The sequence below is a fragment of the Equus przewalskii genome, chromosome 13, assembly GCF_037783145.1.
Source record: "Equus przewalskii isolate Varuska chromosome 13, EquPr2, whole genome shotgun sequence".
In the NCBI taxonomy this organism is placed as follows: Eukaryota; Metazoa; Chordata; class Mammalia; order Perissodactyla; family Equidae; genus Equus; species Equus przewalskii.
In genome coordinates, this window is record NC_091843.1 from 71,908,873 (window position 1) to 71,930,717 (window position 21,845).

The 21,845-nt window shown below is 36.9% G+C and overlaps 1 protein-coding gene across 1 annotated transcript in view; it reads left to right on the top strand.

Moving 5' to 3' along the window:
- The window catches only part of ELL2 (elongation factor for RNA polymerase II 2), a 74,223-nt gene that overhangs the window by 15,371 nt on the left and 37,007 nt on the right, over positions 1 to 21,845 (top strand). The window contains exon 2 of the mRNA XM_070569676.1: positions 1,174 to 1,221. Coding sequence (XP_070425777.1) covers positions 1,174 to 1,221 — 48 coding nt within the window. The remainder of the gene's footprint in view (positions 1 to 1,173; positions 1,222 to 21,845) is intronic.

Here is a 21,845-nt window from a genome sequence, read left to right on the forward strand (position 1 = left end):
ATAGAGATGTTCAGAGTCATCACCATAAAGGCAAGGTGAGCCTCCAGGAGGGAGTGAATCTAGAAAGAGGAAAGGGAAGGGCACTGACTTTGGAAATGGAGGCGTGATCAAAGAGCTAGGACGACCAGGTGTCTCTGAGTGTAAGGAAGTTGTGATATCCAGTGGAGAAGTGAGCAATTTGAAATGAGAAAAGTTAGCATTTTTTTGACTAAAAAGAATTGATAAACTTGATAGAGAATTTCAGAGTCAGGTGGTGAGCTGAAGACAGCCTCTGGGTTGCAAGGAGTCAGGGAGGAAAGTGTAACCAGCCTCAGAGGAGATATTCAGTGTTTGTGATTTGAAGGGAGAGTCGGGAGGCAGGGCTGGTTGAAATATTGCAAAAGCTGGAACCTGGATCTGTGTTACCTAAATTGTAGGGCCACCTTAACTTCCACTGTATGAGGGGCTCCTCAGGGCTTCTGTAGGCCCGCTGCCATTACTTCAGGAAGAGGTTTAGCTATGGAAGGTAGGTTTGGGTGGGGTTTTCTCCTTCTAAGGAAATTCACATTAGCATTAATCTATATTTTATATTTTCATGAAACACCATGAATTAGAATGAATCACTACTAAAAATTATTTTAGAGTTTCCAGCATTACCTTTTTATCCTTCCCTTTTTAAAAACCCACTTCTCCCACACCAAGGAATGAATTTGTCATCAGTAGTACTTTGATTCTGCTGATATGTCTAAAATTACATGGTCTTTTTATGGTGGTAGAACAATGATAATAGTATCTATTATAATATTTTTCCAAGAAGATGTTTATCCATTTTTTGAATAATAATAGAATATAGATTAATGCTAACTTGAATTTCCTTAGAAGGAGGAAACCCCACCAAAACCTGCCTTCCATTCTAAAGGTATCTTTTGGCAATGTAGCTAATCAGGTTTTTGAAGAAGACTGACATGATTTGGCAAAAAATGATTTGTCTACTAATACCTTGGTTGTGTAATTCAGAGAAGTGTCAACAGTGTGATATTGTTCCTTAAGGCGACTTAATATGTAAAACATAAGTATATAATGAAAAGATTTTTTCACAGACTAAAGCACTAAATGCACAGATTTAAAGTTTATTTAGTTCCGTGTCACGGTAACCAAGGTTGATCTGTTTATTTCTTATGTTTCTTTTGATAGAATTTAATTCCTTTTCGGCCTTCGATTCAGTTCCAAGGGCTCCAAGGGGTGAGTACTCTTACTGATTTAGCAAGAAAATCTAATAGTCTTCTTACAAACTGTTATATTTTAACTCTTAAAATTTGTTTTCACTTGTGCCACTTACTATAATGTCACTCATATTTTGTGAACTTTGTGACTTTGTGAACTTTGTAAATTTCTGACAACTTTAAGACACTTGAATTATCTTCTTTTCTTGATTTATTTAAAAAATAATTCAGATGTACTTATTGAGAATAGTTTTTCCCCAAATCATGGATATTCCATTTTTTTAACCTTTTTATGGAAGTATATAACATACATCAAAGTATTATGAGAATGTGTTTTGTTTACCAAAATTAAGCAAATGTAAGGAATTATTAATTTCAGGCAAGTTGTGATTATGTGATTGTTGTTACTATTAACAAATTTTTGCTGTCTATAGGCTTAATTTCTTTGATTGTACATAGTAGGAAATGAAATGTATAAATAGAAAATTGAATTTTTCCAGTATACAGAATAAACAAAGTGTGGTGTCTATTTTATTGCAGCATTTAAAAGCATAATAAGTGATAACTCATAAAATGTACCTATGAATTTTGTTTGTAATAGATGATAAACTTTACAGAAGTAGTGTCAGTATTATTTTTTAATTATTAATTTTTTTTTTAAGATTTTATTTTTCCTTTTTCTCCCCAAAGCCCCCCGGTACCTAGTTGTTTATTTTTAGCTGTGGGTTCTTCTAGTTGTGGCATGTGGGATGCCGCCTCAGCATGGCTTGATGAGCAGTACCATGTTGGCGCCCAGGATCCAAACCAGCGAAACCCTGGGCCACCGCACCGGAGCATGCGAACTTAACCGCTCGGCCATGGGGCCGGGCACCTAATTATTACTATTAATATTTAATATTAATTAGACTCAGTCATTTCTTCACTTAAATTAATATGCATTTCTGAATTTGTCTCTATATACTGGCTATAGTATGGAGAATTAGAATATCTGTAAATGGATTTTAGAGCTATTTATAAAAGGCAAGCTGAAGGGGGACAGTCCTGTTCCTGCTTATTGTAAATCTGCATACTTGTGAATTTTTGTTTATTATGTCACAAAATGCAAAAATTCAATGTAAATAAATACAGTCTTTCTAAACTTTATAAATTGAAAACATATCAAGAGTCAAGAGACTAATTATATCATTCAGTACCAACTAAGAGTTCTTCTAAATCTTGTGTCATGCTAACTTGAAGGAGATGTTTATGTGTGGATGTCAGAGCTTTGCTTCTACATGATAGCTTTACAATGAAGACCTTTTTTTTCCTCCCTCAGTAACTGAGTGTTCTTGAATGAGATCCTAATATGAACAAGCATTCTTCTGAATTCTGTTTTAAAGCTTTTTAGGTAGTCTTTTAGCTCATGCTGATTCTATTTTTGAGGTATTGATTTGGGGCCATTTATTTAAATTTAGTAGCGAATTTTAGTAGCATCAATAATATCTGAAGGGATGTTCCAGAGGCAGGCCTGAGTCCCTGAACCCTGAAGGGCTCCATGGATTTTCAGTGAGGTGTATCAGGGAGGAGAGGGCAAGAGCTAGGAGAAGAGAGTAAGGTTTGAACTGCTTTTCCCTCTCTAGCAGCTGTGACCTTGTTTGGGATGTGCTTCTTTTAATTCTCTCATTCTCACAGTCGAGACATGGAGGCCAGGGAAATGCTGGTGAAGGACATTTTTCTTAGGAGGCATCAGGTTAGACTGAATAATGAGAATGAGGAACCAACATGTACTGGCTTTCAAAGTCTTGATTCAGACCTTTGCAGCTTTTAGTAGTCTTCGAAGGAATATGGTTTTCTTTGGCATACCCATTGCTTCTAGGCCCTAGGCACCCTTGCAAAGCAGACAGTTATATTTGAGACCTTGGACCTCCTTTTCTGAATTCTCCTACCTACCTCCCCCCACAAGCTTTCCTGTCTGTTGTGTCCAAGTATCCTCAGTTTATCTTTGCAAGCTTCATTCTCTCTTCCTACCCCATTACTTGCCTGAGTAGTACAGTTCACTGATAAAAGTAACTTAAATGTAAATGACTGATAGGTTTAAATCTTAATGGGTGTTTGAGTTTTAACAGATAAGCTTTTTAACCCAAATGAATGGTTATTGGATTTGGTAGAGTAGAAATCGGGGGTGGGGGGAGGAGGCTGCAGACAGATCTGTGGGATACTTGGCCCTACCTTACTTACTCTGGGTTCTGTCTCCGTGACCCCACCCCCACTGCAGTCCCCTTTTTATTATTCTAACTGGGAACAAAATATATGGACTCAGCATTGTTTCAGAGCCTGCAGCTGCATTCCATCCACCCTTCCCCCTTCTCTTTGCAGAGCTCTCACCAGCCCTTTGGGACTTAGTAAAAACAAAGAGTCATTACAGGGGAGAGAGTGGGTTGGCACAGCCCACAGGGAATACGCAGAACCACAAATGTGAGGGTCTTCTCTACAGTGCTCCTCTGTTTTTCTCGAGAGCCATGATAATTTAACATTGCCTGTGCTGATTGCTTTAAAAACTGAAGAGGTCAGCGTACAGAGTTTTCCTATGTGGAAAACATTTAGGACTTTGAGTTGGAAGGTTTAAATTTAGATTTCCCACAAAAGATACTTTTTTCTTAATGAGAAATTTTAGTCATGTTTTAATACAGTGTTTCAGAAACTTTGAAAGTTTTCCTAGAAAGAATTTGGCAAATCTAACAAATTTACAGTCTTTTTACTTCAAACCTGATTAAAAATACACAATAACTATCATGATAGTGTCATATATAGGCATATTTGAAGCATAACTGAAGTATTGTTAAAATATCATTTTAGAAGTGAACATTTAGTGTTAAGATTATATTTTGTTTCCCTGATGCTAAGCACTGCAGGGTTATGCTGTTTCTTGTTACTAATTATAGGATACTTTTTTCTCCTCAGTAATGTCTTTAGAAGGTCAGAATTTGGGTCTTGGCAGGTTAGGTCTTAAGCGTATTTACTTTTGTGCCTGAACATGTTCTCTTAAGTTGAAGTTTTCTTCTAAATAAATGCAAATTGGAACATTAAACAAAGTACAGCAGTATGCTGTTAAAGAGTGAAAATTTTGAGAATCATTGATTACCTGGATTTTTATCATCACAGTTGGGCAGCAGCTTTTATAACATAAAAAATGTAAATTGTGTCTTTTACAATTCATCTCACCCCTTTCCCTTAGTGGAAGAGGGTGCTCAGGAAATTGATGGCATTTTCTGGATTCAGAAAGACAAGGCAAAATGAGAACAGTTCATTTTGATTTTTAGAGCATGAATCTCAGGAGCTGAATAAATCAGCCAAAAAAGCCTTTTGATTCTAAGGAATATAGGTCAACCAATTATCCTCTAATTCATACCTAGGATACTCATAACTAAAGGTTTACTAGGATTATAAATTTGTTTAGACCATTCTATTTGAATGGAAAATGTAGCTGATAAAATTCACATGGGCTACAGTATTGAGGTGTTCAAGTTACAACATTCAAAGGGGTGTGTTGGTATATAATGCACCCAGTTTCCAAAATCTACATATTTATTGTCAGGTAAGCTTTATACAAATCAGGACAGTTCTGTCTCTTATATTTTAACTGGATACTGAAAATGTGGCAGGTAAAAATTTTCTGAAACTCTGTGTCCTGGTGAAGTTTTAAAAACTCAACTCTGTATTTTTATGTTTGAAAGTTTCTTGTCTAAAGACACACCGCTTATGGAGGCAGCGCTGTAACTAAAGTCTTGGTCTTCACACTGCCAGGGACAAGTTCTCCCCACTGGGCTGCACGGCTTTAAAAGGAGAGGTGCTGGAAGCAAGTTAACTCAGTATTTTCAAGTAATGGCAGTTGTTACTGATGTAGTTTTCTACTAACGTAATTATTCTTCACAGTAAACTATAAATAGGTGCCTAATCAGTGGGTGTACTAATAGATTTGTCGTTCTTTTTTTCTTTTTTTTTTGTCACACAAAGGTTCTTTCAGCCCTTGCGGGTGCCAAGTGCTTTGCTAAGTGCTTAGTGTGCAGAGATATGGGGATGGGTAAGACATGGGCTCTGCCCTCTGGGAACTCAGAGTCTGACAAACATGTACAGAGTAATATTCAGGAAAGAATAACGTAGGACTTATCCAGAACCTTCCACTCAGAACTTCTATAGAAATGGGGCTGTCAGGAACAAGGCTTATGTGTGTATTTTTGATTGGTATGAATCAGCGTTTTAAACAAAGCTTTCAGTAGATGCAAAATGTTATATCCTGGTGAGAGGTATGTAAAATTCCAGAAGGCCTGTTAAAATCTGTGTACACACACATACACAAAAAGGTAAATCTGTGGTATGTTTATAATTCAGATAAAATCTGAAATGGCAAAGTTTTCAACAGCAAATAATGGCCACATCTGATGGCGTGTGGTGGCCTTGCAGAGTGGATTTGCCTGTGGCCTAAAGGACTCAAGTCCTGGGAACACTTGCCCCAGGGCAATAAGAAATAATGTTCACTTTGTCATAGTAAAGGGGATTCCAGGCCCCAGTATTAACTCCATATTTGTTGTAAGAATGTTGTTGCAAAATTCTTTCCAATTTAATTGCTTATTTGAGACTTAGCAGTCCCAGAGACTTTAGAAAATAAGTTAGTTTTGCATATATAATTTAGAAATTATTTTTAAGAAAAAGACTGAAAATAGAAAATATTTTCTATAAGTACCATGCAGTGTCTCCTGTAAAATAGAGTCACACACTTTTCCAAGAATGCACGAGGAATAGCCAGCCAAACAAATTTTAAATGTATGCCTTTCAAAAAGGCACAGTGACCTTCTGAAGATTAAATCAGCATTTAACTGCAAACTTTAAAGACTTGATTAATGCTATAAAACTCTTACAGTAGCATCATTAAAGAACAGAGGCTTGGATTTTTCCTTTCTTTTTTTTTAACTTCCAAACTTAGCAAAGCATTCAGAAATATTTTGTTAATTATTTATTTTCCTTTGAGGGGCTTGGGAGAAGATTGGGTTTGAAAAACCAAATTATACAGTATTGAAATTAGTAGGCAATTTCAACCCACCTGCAGATGCTTCCTGCAGACTACCCTTCTCTAACCTACTTGATACCTGGGAAGCAAAGATAACTATCAGCTTGAAACAGCAGCAGAGATAAAAATAAATCCCCAACACTGCCATTCCTGCTTAGATGATATGCCTGCAGCCTGACTGCTTTCCCCTGCTGTTTTTGCTTTGGCTAGCCAACTGGTTTTGCCAACAGTTGTGTTTAGTCAGTCTGCTCAAAGGTTGCTGACTAACAGCTACCTTTATATACTCATCTCTGAACATAATTAATACCAGAAGGATGTTAAAATTATATCCTTTTGTAATGGCAGTTCTGTTTTAATTTTTTTAATATTAGCGTGGTTGACATGTGTAGATAACATTTCAGTATTCATATTGAAGTATAACTCTTTAACCGCATGTTAGTTTACTAAGGTAATACAATAGTAAATTACCTAATTTGAAAGAAATCTTTAACTTTGATATATATCAAAGATTGTATTATATATAGTATAATTTTATGTATAATGTAATTTTATGTGTAATATATAACATATATAATTATATATATGTAAAATCTTATATTTGGCCAGGGGTATGGGCTGACATTCTGGAAACTTATGTCATCTCAAACAATAACTAGAATCATAGTTTGAAGCTATTGTAAATTGACCAACTTCTCTATTTTATGTTGCCGCACACCTCTGCCTTCCTGTTCTTTCTGGATAAGAAATAGCTGTGGGGTTTCTAAATAAGGAGAGCAGTGAGCTAAATTCGCCATCCATGTCTTTACACCGAGGCCAGGTACCACTACAGGCACTAGAGACGTAAAGGGGACCCAGCCCACCCCCTACCCTGGAAGAATGCAGAATTGTGGAGGGTGGGAGGTTGACTTTGTGTGTTGGTGGTGCCTGTGGAAACTTTCACAAAGTCCTCACTGACCACTGCCTCACACAGGCTCCAGTGTGGGCTGCAGCAGGTTAAGCTTCCCAAAACGTGATCATGAACAAGAGTTGAAGGCAAAACCATCCTGCTGTGTCCTTCACCAAACTGCATCACTTTGGAAAGCAGAGATTGGCACTATAATTGAAATCTGAAGCTGCTGCAGATAACATCAGTTGCATTCTTAGCAGTGAGTCAAGCTTACTGTCTTCATTCAACAAACATTTCTGAATACTCACTGTGTACCAGGCACCACGGTAGACACTGTGTAGACAGAGGTAAACAGGACCTTGAATTGCCAGCTCTTGTTCTTAAGTGACATCATCTATTTGTCAAAAAAATCTGCCACTGATGGCTTGCCTTTTTGTTTCCCACGAAACTGAAACTTGTGAAATTGAATCCTCTGTATTACAGACATTGACACTTGAATAGCACTCAACTTGTTTAAGCTTGGAAAATAATAATCTTTTACCATTCTGTAACACCTTTTGGTTCTTATAGCAAAACTACCCCTAAATTTGAACCGTGAGCATTATTTAAATGTATTTTGACCTCTTATTATGTGCAAGGTCCTATCCTAGGCACACAAGATGAGCTTATTATACTTTTATTAAAAAGAAAAGTCAAAATTTAAAGCAGGAAAAACAACTTTGAATGTGTCAAAGCCCCAGATCTTATTTCAAACAATGTTAAACATAAAAAAATACTATGTGTCATTGATTTCAAAGTATGTTTTCTTTTTAAGATTTAGCATCTTTGTAATTGGAATGCATCTCATTATTAATGGCATCTTAGTGTTGTGTCATAGTTTGTCAGCATTTTATATTATGCAGTGAGATACACCATCATGAATAGTCTTACAATTGCTGGCATCTTAGGTTCAATGAACTACAGCAATGCAGTAGAAGTATTTAGAGAGTTCTGTGTTCTGCAATAAGATTTTATCTAAATAGAATCTTTTCAAAAGTTTTCTTTCCTGACCCCACCCTTGACTATCTTGCTTGTTTACTTGATATGTTAGATAATCTGGAGAATTTACAGGAAAGGTATATTTTTATAACCATTCTTGAATTGTGATTTAAACTGGAAGGAACAAGAGTATGAAATAAAAATGTTCTCAAATTTGTTTTTATGTTAAAAACTTTTACTTATAAAAGTGGCTTGTTTTGAAAACAAGTTTAGAAGAAAAGAGTTTTACTGACTTAAAGACTTAAAAAGGTCGGAGACATGCTTTGAGGCTAATGAATTTGCCCTTTTCAGGCTAAGAATTTTCACATCTCTCTAACTAGTCTTATAATTTATACTATATTTAGCATAAATGCACAATTATCTATTCTATTATTTTGTTTATAGGTTCTAATTATTTTTCAATAATTCCAGCTAAAATTTATTGAATATTTATTACATGTTAAGAACCCTATGCTAAGCACTTTACATATATTTTCATTTAATCCTCACAGGAATGCTGTGAAGCAGATACTCCCATTTTGCTGATGTGTAAACTATGGCTCTGAAGTTAAATTACTTTTTGAAGCTCACACAATTAGTGAGTGAGGGGGCCTGCACTCAAATCTACCCATCTGATTCCCAAGCCTGCTCTCATCACTACACTGATCAGCTGCCTAGAGTAAATGTCTGATGAGCATTTATTCATTCTCACACTGACATAAACATTTGTTGAGTACCTCCTCAACTAGGGAAGGGAAGAGGAACAGTCAGGAAGATCTCAGAGGAGAGGTGGTGTTTGAGCTGAGGTTTGAAGGATTACCGGGAGTTGACTGGTCAGAGGAGGACGGTGCCTTTCAGGCCCGTAGTTCTGCACAAACAAAGTGGTAAACAGTTGTGGCAAATGTTCCCACCTTCTTAAGGAGTTTGAATTTCTAGTGATCAGTGCCTCTTATCTATCAAATCTCCCTGGGGGGCTGTAATGAGGTCTGGAAATCTGGACTTTAAAATTTTTTCCCCTAGATTTTCTTATGATAGCCAGGTTCATTATGATTAAGAATGTGATAAGAATATGCATACGTGTGGGTATGTATGCATTCTCAGGAAAAGGTGCACGAATTTCATCATTTTCTGAGTGAGACCTCTGACCTCCCAATGGGAGAAAACTACTGCAGTCGATGTTTCAAACACATTTAGAAACAATTCCCAGTAAGAAAATCATTTTACCTTGTGACCCCTTACTCGTATAGGTGTACACATTCACACAGCTAAAACAAAAGTTTCACAGCACAGTATTTATCCTTCATATTGTACTCTGATATTTTCTATTCTATTTCATTTTAAAAGAATCCTGATCACAATCCACTAAATTAATGTCATGACCTTCCAATGGGTCACAATCTGTGGTTTAAAAAACACTGCAGGTTATCATCTATTTAAAAACTTTTAGCCAGGGAGCCATGTGGTCAGATTTGCATATTAACATGCTTATCCAGTAGTTACCTTGACTTAGTTATTCCTTATGTATGGGAAGGAAGAAAAGGGAGGAGTCAAGGATAGCTCCATATTTATGATGGTGTGGCCCTTATTAAAGATCTGAAACACAGGAAAGAACAGATTGAGGTAGGAGACATGGGGTGTGTTTGGTTTGGGACGTGCTGTATATGAGGTGTTCAGGTAATACTCATCACCTCATTCTATGAAGATGGAGCTGCCCAGGAGGCATTGTCGTTTGTGGATTTGGAACAACATGATTTTAAAGAAGAAACTCCAAAGGACATTTTATAGGATTGAATTATACATGGAAGTCTAGTAGTGAGAAGAAAAAAAGGTGTATTTACTCATGGCCTTCTTGTATAAAGCTATATTTTAAGTTATTTTTTTCAACTGTTAAGATAACTGATTTACTTATGAATACTTATGAGTCTTGGTACTTTTAATTGCTAACATTTAAGGAATTTGAAGCTCGTTTTGCCAAATTTTGTTCACACTAATTAAGAACAGTGGCAGGCTAATAGAGAGAAACTGTGATGTATTGATTCAGTGGAAGAGTACACAACAGTGAAAGGCTGTGACTTAGATCTGTACAACATGGCAGTAAAGACTCTTAAGTGGGCAGAAGACTACATATGGTATGTCACTGATTTTATAAAGTTTAATTACAGGCAAAATCAAACAATATGTTGTGTAGGTATACACACATGATAAATTATGAAAAACAATAAAAAGAGGGGCCAACCCGTTGGCGTAGTCGTTAATTTTACACACTCTACTTCAGTGTCCCAGGGTTCACAGGTTGGGATCCCAGGCTCAGACCTACACGCTGCTCATCGAGCCATGCTGTGATGGCATCCCACATACAAAACAGAGGAAGATTGGCAACAGATGTTGGCTCAGAGCCAATCTTCCTCACCAAAAAAACAATTAAAATTAAGAACAAAATGAATGATAATCACAAAAGTTAGAATAGTTGTTCTCTCTGGCAGCTAATAGGGAAAGGCAGGCAGAAGGGATAGGAGAGAAGCAGATGGGTAGATATATTATTGCTAATGTTCTATTTCTTAAGTTGGGCAGTGAGTTTACAGGTGTTCATTATATCATCAAGCTTCATAACTATCAAGCTGTATTTACTTTCTAGAAACAAATATTACATAAAGTTTGTTCTCATTATCACTAAGTTTAAATATAATCTGTCATTTTCATGGGTTAAATGAGAAAAATCAGAATGTATTTCAGTAGATGCCAAAAAGGCATTTGGTCCTTAACATGATGAAAAATATCTTTGTCAAACTTATAGCCAGTTACCATACTTAGTGATAAGACAATAGAAATATCCTTATTAATGTTAACAATAAAATACACATGCCTGCTATCATCTCTGTAGTTTAACATTGTTCTGAGAATGCTCAGTAATGTAATAGAAAAGAAAATGTAATAAAAACTATAGATAAGAGGGGGCAATTTCCCAGTATCTGCAGTTAATCCAAGTACAAGTAAAAAACTATAAGAAATTTTAGGATTTTCTTCAGTAAGGTAGTCAGTTCAGAAATAACTGTTTAAAAATCACTGGTCCAATAGTGGGAGGGTGGAGTGAAGAGAAGTTTCTTTTAAATTGGGAGAAATAGCAGAATGTTTATAAAGTGAATGATCCAGTAGAAAGCAAAAGTTGATGATGTAGGAGAGAGAAGTCGTCTTGCTGGAGTAGTGTCCTTGCTTGAATAGGTTAAAGAGATGGAGTCTAGCATTCGGAGGAGAGATTGACTTTAGATAGCAGCAAAGAAAGTTCGTGTTGGTAGCTAGTGGGAAGGCATGTATATGGGTGCAGATTTTGAAATGCCTCTTGTTTGTTAGACCATTTCTTTAGCCATATCTCCAATCTAAAGTCAAAAGACATAGGCCAAAGTCTTATAATGTTAGAACCTAGCAAAGTGTTTGGCACATAGCAAGTACCCAATAAATGATAAACATAATTTTAAAAAATCACTGACCTCCCTAAGCTCTAGCAATTAAGAATTTCAGTGTAAAAATTATCTCATTTATGGTAGCAACAAAAAATTATAAAGTACCAAAGATGAGGTATATTCCCGTTATTCTAGACCTATCTAAAGAGCTATTATACTTTACTGATGGGTATAAGAGAATATGTAAGTGGTAAATGGCAAGACTCTCCATGTATTTAGGTTGGAAACTTTTGAAGTTATTAATTTCTTCTAATTAATCAATAAGTAATAAGACATTATACATACCATTATACTAACTTTTTAAAAGTTAAATACGCAAACACAAACATAAACCTACAAAGAAAATGTTAAATGCCACAACTGAAATGTCATTGCTGGTGATTTACTAATGAGATATATTTTATATATATATGTGTGTGTGTATATAAACATATTTATATATGCTTATATATATATGTTTATATTTCCTAATCGTTCTATAAACATAAAGGTTTTGAGATGTCAAGTTTAAATATGTCAAGAATGGAGGAGAAAGGCTGAAAATTCAAGGTTTAAAAAACGGGTTGACAAGGAACATAGAAAAGGCAGATCTTGAGAAGTTATCTATAGCTAGACACCAGCTAAATATCTTGCTGGTCAACTACTTGATAGAGTTGCTTTGTCATCTATCAGTGAAGAAAGCAAGTTTTCTCCCCGTCTGTGATCTTTCTCCCCAGTGGAAGGAAGGTACCGGCAGAGCTGCTGGCGTTATCAAGGGTGTGGAAGGAGAGGCTGCTTTCCTTTCTGAGTTAACACTTGGCGCTTTGAAGCAGTGGCATTGTGAACTTTCCTAGGAATGGGTCCAGTCTAGAAAGGACAGGTTATGGGAATGAAAAGTAGTAGTTAGTTGAATTTAAAAAGATAAGATTCTTAGGGAGCTTCAGGTCATAAAACTCAGAATGCAGTAGAGAACTGATTAAGGATAACTGTGTTGGGCCCACAATAGTAGAGGGTTGGTACTTAAGCAGCCATGGGAAAAGTGCAGTCTTTTATAATACTTTAAGCTTAGAGTGTTGAATAACCACTCAATACGTTATGTTGAGGATATCTTATTTTAGAATGAGAATATAAGGCATAGCCATATTTATGAATGTAGTAATACTCTACTAATCAATACTAAGAAATTCATTCTTATGACTAATCTGGATGCTTTTTAGTGTTCTCTTTTTTTTTTTTTTTTTTTTGAGGAAGATTAGCCCTGAGCTAACATCTGCTGCCAGTTCTCCTCTTTTTACTGAGGCAGACTGGCCCTGAGCTAACACCCATGCCCATCTTCCTCTGCTTTACATGTGGGATGCCTGCCACAGCATGGCTTGCCAAGCGTTGCCATGTCTGCACCCAGGATCCAAACCAGTGATCCCTGGGCCGCCTGAAGAGCAACGTGCGAACTTAACGCTGCGCCACCAGTCTGGCCCCTAGTGTTCTCTTAATCTAGTTGTGTTGGTAATTCATTAAAGTCGGTCTTTACAGACTAGGTAGGATGTTACTTAGGTGTTCCATTTCTTCTGAACAGTAAGATGTTGCTGATATATTTCCATAGCTGTTTAAAAAGTTTAAAAGCTTAAAAAGCTTTAAAAAGTTTAAAAAGTTTAAAAGCTTAAAAAGTTTAAAAGCTGTTTAAAAAGTTTTTTGTGTGTTGTTTTTTTTTTAAGATTTTATTTTTCCTTTTTCTCCCAAAGTCCCCCAGTACATAGTGTGTGTTTTTAGTTGGGTCCTTCTAGTTGTGGCGTGTGGGATGCCGCCTCAGTGTGGCTTGATGAGTGGTGCTGTGTCTACGCCCAGGATTCAAACTGGCGAAACCCTGGGCTACAGAAGCAGAGCGCAAAAGCTTAACCACTCGGCATCGGGGCCGGCTCCTAAAAGTTTTTTATGTGGCTGTAAAGAAAAACTTTCTCCTATGGATGCTTGCAATTTTGTTTTGTTTTTTAAGGAAGATAATGTTCTCTTCCTTCCTTAGAGAACTTGAAGAATACAATAATTATGAGTCCAGGATTAATTTTGGATAAAGTCTTAAATCTCACAATTTCTGATTCTGTAAAAAAAAAAAAAAACAACTCTCATTTATTTGAGGTGATTCAGTCACGAAGGGCAAATGTCATAGTGATAACTTAAAATCTAATTATTATTTTTTAAAGAAGGCTTTATTGTTTTTCTGATTGAAAAACAAATGAATCCACATTTTAGAATTGTGTAAAGTACATACAAGGATAAAGATGAAAAAGTGTCCCCAACAGTGAAAACCAGTTTAGTGTTGTTGGATTTCTTCTTATCTTTTTTTCATATCCACACACACATTCTTAAAAGTTGTAGTCACAGTGTGTTTAGTGCTTTTTTATATCCTTTTTATTTATTTTTTTTTTTTGAGGAGGATTAGCCCTGAGCTAACTACTGCCAGTCCTCCTCTTTTTGCTGAGGAAGACTGGCCCTGAGCTAACATCCTTGCCCATCTTCCTCTACTTTATATGTGGGATGCCTACCACAGCATGGCATGCCAAGAGGTGCCGTCTCTGCACCTGGGATCCGAACCGGTGAACCCCCGGCCGTCGAGAAGCGGAACATGCGCACTTAACCGCTGTGCCACTGGGCCAGCCCCTATATCCTGCTTTTTACATTTAAAATGTATCGTGATCATTTTCCTATGTCATTAAATAGTAAACGTTAGTTTTAAGTATTTACCTAACGTTTCATTTTATAAATACACTAGCATTTCTTTAGCCATTCTCCTGTTAACTTATATAGTAATGGTATAATGAACATCCTTATGTGTTAATTCTTTATTGCCATTTCTAACTGTTTCTTCAGGCCAGTTTCCTAGGTGTGGAATGACTTTTAAAGTTTCTGATAACGGTCACCAAATTCCCCCACCCACAACACCAGCCACCGCCCCCCGAAAGCTGCTGCTGCTGTTGCCACAGCTGTTTGAAAGTGCCTGCCACAAGGTGTTTCCCCTGGCCGATGTTGAATACATGTTTTTTAAATTTCAAAATTAATCAATTTGATAAAGTTTAAAAACTGTTTCACAGTGTGATTTGCTTGATAATATCTGGCACAGGTAAAATATTATGCTATTTTAGGACATCATGAAGTAAACAAATGTTTTACTGTCTCCATCTGATATTGCTAGGAGTGGTTTTGAGTTTCTATTTCTTTATATTATTTGTTTCTCCCAATATAGTGGGGAGAAGTTTTTATTTTAGTAATTAGTGGACTTTCTTTGAAATAATTACTCTATTTCTCTAACTTTATAAAATAATTACTCTATTTCTCTACCTTTCCATATATTTTACTATGTTGCCATTTCTCTTTACCCTTATTTATGCTCCTAATAATTTAGTGCTTTTGAGTTTCTGCCCTGATCTTTAGATGCTTGTCTTCTTTAAAAGAACATCACAAACTTCTCATGAAGCCTAGTGATATGGGTACCATTTTTGTGGGGCAATGCAGTAAATTATTGGCAAGGGGATAAAATGTTTTGCTACCTCAGATAGTTTCATTGTTCTAGAGGGACCTGTGGTGTGTGGTTCTGCCTCCTAGCAGAATCAAATAACCACCTAGAAGATAATCAAGCAACAGTTTTGTGATATGAATTATCCAGATACAGTAATTACCTTAGTTGTCCATATGTAAATCTTTGCCATATCTCTTTCTCTCCTTTTTGGCATAGGTTTGATGGCTTTGCCAACAGCCCAAGCATACCATCCTTAAAAATGAATCTTTTCAGATGGTTATGATTTCTTAAATCATAAATTAGTTCATCTAAGAGATTGACAGCCCCTCTTATTTACATCAAACTTACCAAGTCTCTTAGAAATCAGAACTGAGTTTCTAATTTAGCTCTTGAGGCACTGGGCATATCAATAACTTTATACATGTAAAATCAGAAACAATTTTATTACTTCCTTTATAGGCTTGAAGGAAATTAGCAAGTGAATTTGACTTAGGAAAACTGAATAGAAATAAATTTTATGAAATGGACCCTGCCTCAGGAATGTATTTTCAGGGAAGATGTTGGAAAAAGATCTATAAAACTTAAAATACTATAGACTATTCATTTTTAGAGCTACCTATATCTTTGACACAAAAAACCCACAAACTCTAAAATATTGCTTGCATTTATGAAGATTGAATGCTTTAAAGTCACAGAGTTGTGGTTCCCATGAGAACCCTTAATTCTATTTTCTTTGTTTCTTTGTTGTGCTGTAGCTGGTATCTGGGGCTCTCTTGGGCTCTGAAGGCGGCATATTTTTTATGGATAGGACACTTGGGAAGCAGCGTTTGTTCCCCTTCTACAGCAACAGCAGGCATCTGTAGTTTTTCAGCTTTCCATGTACACCTGTTGTGGCTGATTCGTTCTTGTACCTTATCTCTCTGTCCTTTGAGTTTGCAACAGTTAGAAATATTGCTAGTCCTTTTGGTTGTTTGTTTTCCCAGATAGCTTTTATTTAAGCTAACACTTAAGTGTTGTCCTTGAAGGTTCCTAGCCCCTTACTTTTGTAAAGACTGAGAATTCAGAGTAAGTATTGTGAACTTTTGATTATCCACAGGACACTTATTACCAATCCATTACTATTTGAAAATTACATTAAAAATCAAACATACCATTATGCTAAGGCAGGCATGGGTTCGCTTGAATCAAACAGGTGAAATCAGAGTGGAAGTTCCGCAATGTTGTCTTTACATCGTCAGAGCAAACGTTTTTGGGCACATACGAACGTTGTGCCAAGCACCTTAGATGGGTTATCTCTTTAAACGTAACAACAATCGTATGAGGTGAATGATATCATTATCCGCATTTTACTGATGTGGAAACTGAGGATTAATGAGGTTATGTTACTTGCCCAAGGTAACACAGATGGTAGATTCTGGAGCTAAAGTTGGAAACTGGGCAGTTTGCTCCAGGGCCTGTAATCCAGCACTAAATGTGGTCTGTGCGTGCTGCTCCCTTTTCATCTGTGTGTAAAAGAGAAGTTCTCACTTTTTTCTTCTCAAGCTATTGGGGGAGACCCAACTTAGAACTGGAAATGCAAAGAGATACGATAGTAAAGAAAGCATTTTAAAGAAGAAAGAGAACAAAGCAACAGGACACCATTTCCTTTCTTTGGTATCCTTCAATTAGTTGGCATTAATCCTCATCCAAAAATGGCACGTAAGAGTTCATATTCTATACACACTCTTTTGTAATTGTCATTTAAGATGTGATTAAAATGTAATTAATAAAATTGTATCTCCCAACTATTGTACGTCTTGTTGCTGTTACTCTTTCCTTAGTGTAGAGTCATGGCTTTGTGTCTTTGGTCCCCAGAGCCTGAGGATTCTGTGATGTTACCACAGTGGCTGCCTCAGCAATCCCAGTCCCTCATCATCCCTTTCCTCAACTAGAGCAGCTTTAACTCTATTTGTAATACATAGTGGGTTTCCCATAAGATTTATTGTGAAAAAAGTGTTCTATAGCTTAAAAAAAATAGTTTGAGTATTGTTGATATTGAAGAACAGAGAATTGAGTTGAATATACTTCCAAATCTATATGAAAATATTCTTAAGACTTAAGTATTGTTTATGTTATTGAACTTATAAGTTTTCATGGTAACATTGATTAGGTTGGGGTGAAACCATGTATTTCGCAAAATCTAGGGCCTAGGCCACTTTTAGCAACTTATGTTAATCTTGAAGAGTCACATCTATTAAGTACAAGTCTCCCCCCGTAGATTTACACAACTGTTGCTGACTGCCATGCATGAATTCTCTGCCCGCTCATGTTTACCAGCGTTTCCTCCTGGTATGACGCAGAAAGAGCAGTCCTCAAGACTCCAGGAGAGCAAGAAGGAGAGAAGATTGGCAATGGATTTGGAAATTGACATTCTTATTTAAGATTTTTTTTCCGTGTAGAATTCTGGTTTGGGCTCTGTTTCTGAGAAACAAATAATTTTTTTAACACAAAATTCTGCTTCCAACATGACCAGGAGAATTACTAAATTTAGAATTATTTAGTGTGGTCTCCCTGAGTCCTTTAAAATGCAAAGTGGTTTTAAAGATACTAGATCTTTTTTTCAATTGGAATTTGGTGAGGCCAGAGTATTCTGTGAATATTTTAATAAAGATAAAGATACTTTTAAAAAAGAAAAATGTGTAATATAAATTTAAGTTCCACAAACCTAGGCATCCACTTGGCCTAGGTTTGGCGGCTAAACATAGCACAGGAGAGGTCAGAAAATTTCTCATCTGACGTTTGTACCACACAGCTGGTAGCTGTGTGGGATTTTTTTTTTCTTCCTTTCATTTGGTTATCTATTTTTGCCTGCTCTGGGGAGCCTTGGTTTTCCACAGACTCCTAAGTGATCTATTTCAGATACATCTCTAATTTTTTAGTATCCCTGGCATGAAGCTTCTCCTGAGTGAATTTAATCTAGTCCCAAGTTTCTTTAGATGAATCCAACAAATATTTATTAGGTATCTGCTGTGTTCCAGATAAATGAAGTGAGACCATGGTCCTTGCCCCCAGAGAACTCACAGTCTGGTGGAGGAGGAAGGCATATAAACAAGTACTTAGCATGTAGTACAGTGCAGGCAGCAGTAGAGTTGAGCCCAAGGGTCTGTGGGGACCCAGAAAAGAGGCTTCTAAACTTACTTCACTGGGAAAGGCAAGGTTCCCTCAGGGAAAGGCTGCTGAGCTGAATCTTACATAAAGGATAAGCTATCACAAGCCAAGACAAGAATTGGAGACATTAAATTCAACGTGGAGAGTTAAAGCCCAGGTCTATTGGGAAGGAACCACATATGTCCTATTAAGGAGCTTAGACTCTACAGTAGTTAAGTGGTAGGCAACCATAAAGAAATAAATGACTCTTGGAACTGACATGGTCAGATTGGCATTTTATGAAACTAGTTTTGGCAACTGAATGATTAGAGGATTGGATTGAGAACAGACAAAAGTAGAGGCTGAAAGACAAGTTGTCCAAGCAAAAGGTCATATTGAGCCAAAACAGAGGAGGGAGATGAGATACATTTGAGAGATAATTTAGGAAATAACAGTAGGACTTGGAGCCAGCCTGGTGGCATAGTAGTTAGGTTCACACATTCCCCTTTGGTGGCCCAGGGTTTGCCGGTTCAGATGCCAGGCATGGACCTGCATGCCAGTCATCCAGCCGTGCTGTGGCAGTGTCCCACATACAAAGTGGAGGAAGATTGGCACAGATGTTGGCTCTGGGGCAGTCTTCTTCTGGCAAAAAGAGGAAGACTAGCAACACATGATGTTAGTTCAGGGCCAACCTTCCTCAGAGAAAAAAACAAACAAACAGTAGGACTTGTGATTATCTGGATGTTGAGGGGGTGTGGGGTGCTGTGAGAGAGAGAGGAGTCAAGGTTGACTCCCCAGGATACCAATAACCTCAGTAACTAGGTGAATTGTGGTTTACTATAGATAGTGTGGGAGGATGGGCAGATTTAGGGATACGATGAGAATTTTTTTCTATATAAGCATTGATTCTATGGAATATATTTAAATTTCGGAGAGGACTGGTTAATAAAATGAAAATGAAAAGCAGTTTTATGATAAGAGTTATGGAATTGAATGGGAGGTTTTAGTTTTTGCCACCAAAGAAAGACTTGTGGATTTTTCTAGCCATGAAGTTTGAACAAACTTCTCAGATTCTCTTGGTGGCCCTGTCACTTTTCTTCTAAAAGCTACTTTGGCATTTAGCTCAATTTTGCAGTCATTTTTTTTTTTCTGCTTTATTTCCCCAACCTCCCCCCCGCCCCCCAGACACAGCTGTGTATCTTAGTTGCAGGTCCTTCTAGTTGAGGAATGTGGGACGCCGCCTCAACGTGGCCTGACGAGCGGTGCCATGTCCACGCCCAGAATCCGAACCCTGGGCCGCTGCAGCAGAGCACGCGAACTTAACCGCTCGGCCATGGAGCCGGCCCCTGCAGTCATTTTTAAATACAAATTTTCTATTTTGTCATGCCCCGTAGTCTGAATACCTTTTTCCTGATACAGTATCTCTAGTATCTGCTATTTGCATCTTTCCCCTGCCGATAACTGTCATCCCCCCTTTTTTCCTGGAAATACCCAGCTACCAACCAGCTACACCCAGCCACCTGGTCTCTTTTAAATAATTTTTAGCTATGAAGCTACAAAATGAGTCATAACAAAAGTTACTTTGAAGCTCCTTTTTAGCTGGTGAAACCGGCATTGGTCAATTGTATTTTCGTATACTTAGCTTGTATGGATTCAGTTACAGTAAGGTACTCATCATCATATCCAAGATACTATATGTATGTATGTGTACATGTATATATATGTACACAGATGTGTGTATGTATATGTAAATGTGTGTATACATGTGTGTGTGTGTGTGTGTGTGTGTAGACACATACACTCAACTCCATTCTTCCTTTGGGGAAAACACCTTGGTGTCATTCTTGATTTCTCTCTTTCATTCCTCACATTAGTTTGTCTAGGAATTCTGTTGCATCTACCTGCAAAAATATATCCCAAATCCTCCGTTTCTCCCCATCTCCTGGTCCAAGCTACTATCATCTCACTCCTGGATTTCTATATATATAAATGTGCCACCAGGGCAGGGATCTTTGTCGGTTTTCTTCATTCGTGTGTCACAGAAACCTAGAACAGTTCCTGACACAGTAGGTACTCAGTTAATATTTGTGGAATAAATGAATTAAATGAATGAATCAATCAGTGTCATCTTACTGGGCAACCGACATTGAGAAGGCGAGTTTCATATTAAGAGAAACCATATTAAGAGAGCCAAAAATTACTCAAAGCAGTTTTTTTCAGTTTCAGTTATATAGCAACTTGGGTATATCTGACTTTTAAAAATTAGCGCTTTACTTCTGGAGATGTTATTGCTTACTTGTAAACAATTAAAATTCGTTTTGAAATGTTACCATCAATGATGTGTTCCCCAAAATGGCCATAAACTTAAAAGGATACATTAGGGATGAAAATGCAATTCTCAGGAATGATTTTTCTAATAAGACTATATCCCGTGGAAGTAACAGAACCAAGAAAGCTCGGTATTGGCCTGCTCTTCTCTTTCATGGAGAACTTTTTAAGAAACTCTAATACTGGGTCTAAAGGATCTATATGGAGAATAATAGGGAAAGCTACTCTACTTTACTTTTTTCTTAATATACGTCTTGCTAAAGAGGAAGAATACAGGGAAATAAATAAGCTTATTTTGTCCTGAATTATTCATATTAATTGCTACACGGCCTGAATTTTTTTGGATAACTGCCAATATATCTTTGTTCTAGATAAATTTAGCATTTTGTGCTACTCTTCTCAGTAAAGTATCTATCATGTGGAAATTTCAGATGTTTCTAATATATGTGGGATCTTTTCCACCTGCTGCCAGTCTTTATCAAAAGGAATATTTACCCCTTACTGGTTTCTCTAATACTTAACTTTTTCTATTGCCAGTGAAAGATGGCCTCCCCTCCCTCCACCCCCACACCCACCCGGCATTGCTTTGCACATCTGGGCTGATCTGAGAGGCTTTTTTTTTCTTACCTAAACTCATGATGTTAATCCTCAAGTCTGAAAAATAGGACTTGTGGCTTTCAGGTTGAGGTTTCTATTTTCTGTTCTGATTCTACATTATTTATTTTGCCCCTAAACTCTAGACCCTGAACAGTACCTGCAAATACATTTTTCTAACTAAACTGAATTTTCTAGATTATTAGGAAATCACAGAATCATTAAGAGTTAGGAAAGGATTTGAGAAAAAAAGAATTCTAATGCTTAAATATTTGTTGCAATTTTTCTATCTAAGCTAAGATATATTGTTTATATATAGCAAAATAATATATTAGTCAAATAATATTAAGAGACAGGTTGGCCTCCTGAGACACTGGAGGAATAGAGGAGGTGGGTTCTGAGGTCTTAGGAATTGGAAAACTACTATTCAGTATGAAAGGACCTACAGCAAAGAAATCCGTTTTGTTTCACCTGGCATTTCCCAAATTTATTTGAGGATAGAACCCCTTTTTTCATATACAGAAACTTTTCAACACGCTTTGGAAATATTGGTGGAAAGAAAGCAGACACTTCAGTTCTAGAGCTGGCTCAAGCATTAATCAACATTTTCATTCATTCAGCAAATGTGTGGAGTGACTCCTTTGTGCCACATACACACTGTTTGAGATACTGGCGATATATTCAGGGAAGAAACCAGACAAAA